Here is a 1,537-nt window from a genome sequence, read left to right as displayed (position 1 = left end):
TCGGTCATTCATTTATATATATTTAAAAATAAGTGTATATGCACAGTCATCCGGGTCAGTCCAGCCAGTTGCATCAACTCATACTGACGATTCCAACTGGTCATGATTGGTTTGACTTTTCCGTTGGCGGTCACGAAAATCAGCAATAACAGAATTAAACCAACGCTAATTTGGGTGGTTAGTTAGATTTTTGTGCTATGCATTCACCGTTAGGGTCGACTGATCCACATGGGGCATCAGTCGGTACGAGCCATGGTTTGCGGGGTCCTGCTTCCGACCACACGTCAGCGGGTGCGTCGTGTGATAGTAGATTCCTTCAGCGAACATACACAGTTGTTGACGAGTACAACCCTGGTGCATCCGCTCCAGCAGAGGCAAGTGGTCGGGCCCTCCGGCAGAGGCAGGTGGGTTGGCTCCTCCGGCAGAGGCAGGTGGGTCGGCCGCTCCAGTTCATCGGTTGACTGATCGAGGGATGAACCACTACATTCTTCGCTACTGTCTCAACTCTCACATCACCATCATTGTCTTCGTCGCCAGCTTCATAAGTGGCTTCGAAGTCCTCTTCGTTGTCACTATTCATTCCCTCGTACACTGCAGCTCTATCATCCGCCACCTCTAAATCATTTTGAATCCCTTCCGCCTCTACGGTTTCAAACTCAATGTACAGCTCAATCTATGAATGTCGCATCTGAGTCTGCCGGTGAATTTGAAACATATTCTACATACTCACTTCGTCTGTGATTGGCATGGTATCAAACTGTATTAGACCACCAAAAACTACAACTGGATTTCGGTACAGAATTCTGCTCACTCTCATTAATGTACCGTTCTTCATGCTTTGACAGGGACCGTTCTGAAGCTCCATTAACGTCATGGTGCATGAAACCACAAACGAAAACGGATTCCGGCACACAAACCTCACTCCCCATGAGTATTATGTATTATCTCACCGTTGCGATACACCATCAAGTTTACGGTACCCTCCATTACACTATAAACACACTCAAAAAACACTCACACACTCTTACTCAAAATGAAAATGGAGCCAAACACTGCCTTATATAGAGGGGAGCTTTCACCACGCCCCCCACGTGCTGATTGCCTCAGCCAATCACGTCTTGCCACGTGTCAGCACGCCCCCGCGTGCTGAGGCAACACGCTTCCCACGTGCTGCCCAAGCCAGCTAATTGTCTTTAGCCATGTCATCACGCCCCCGGCATGCTGAGTCATCACGCCTCCCATGTGATTCTTGCTCCGTCCAACCACATATTGCCACGTCATCTTCACGCCTCCACGTGTAGCAGGTAACACGTCCACTGCGTGTTGACCTTGCATCAGAGATATCCACCTAGAGATAATACACAATTTTCCTCCATTTTTTTACCAAAACACCACGTTCCAAACCATATTCAAATTCTTGAACCTAAAAATAAATTATCTAAATTATTTTTATTAGGTATTGAATACTAACGAATATTAAAAAGTAATTTAAATAAGTTAACTTTTAATTTTAAAAATATTTTTTAAATTTTTATAC

The 1,537-nt window shown here is 45.2% G+C and overlaps 1 protein-coding gene across 1 annotated transcript in view; it reads right to left on the bottom strand.

Annotated features, from left to right (window-relative positions):
• LOC107627942 overlaps window positions 1,184-1,537 on the bottom strand; it is a 7,332-nt gene continuing 6,978 nt past the window's right edge. Inside the window, exon 4 of the mRNA XM_016330750.1 lies at window positions 1,184-1,348. Coding sequence (XP_016186236.1) covers window positions 1,184-1,348 — 165 coding nt within the window. The remainder of the gene's footprint in view (window positions 1,349-1,537) is intronic.

The sequence above is a fragment of the Arachis ipaensis genome, chromosome B02, assembly GCF_000816755.2.
Source record: "Arachis ipaensis cultivar K30076 chromosome B02, Araip1.1, whole genome shotgun sequence".
Classification (NCBI taxonomy): Eukaryota; Viridiplantae; Streptophyta; class Magnoliopsida; order Fabales; family Fabaceae; genus Arachis; species Arachis ipaensis.
This window is presented reverse-complemented; position numbering and strand designations above follow the sequence as displayed.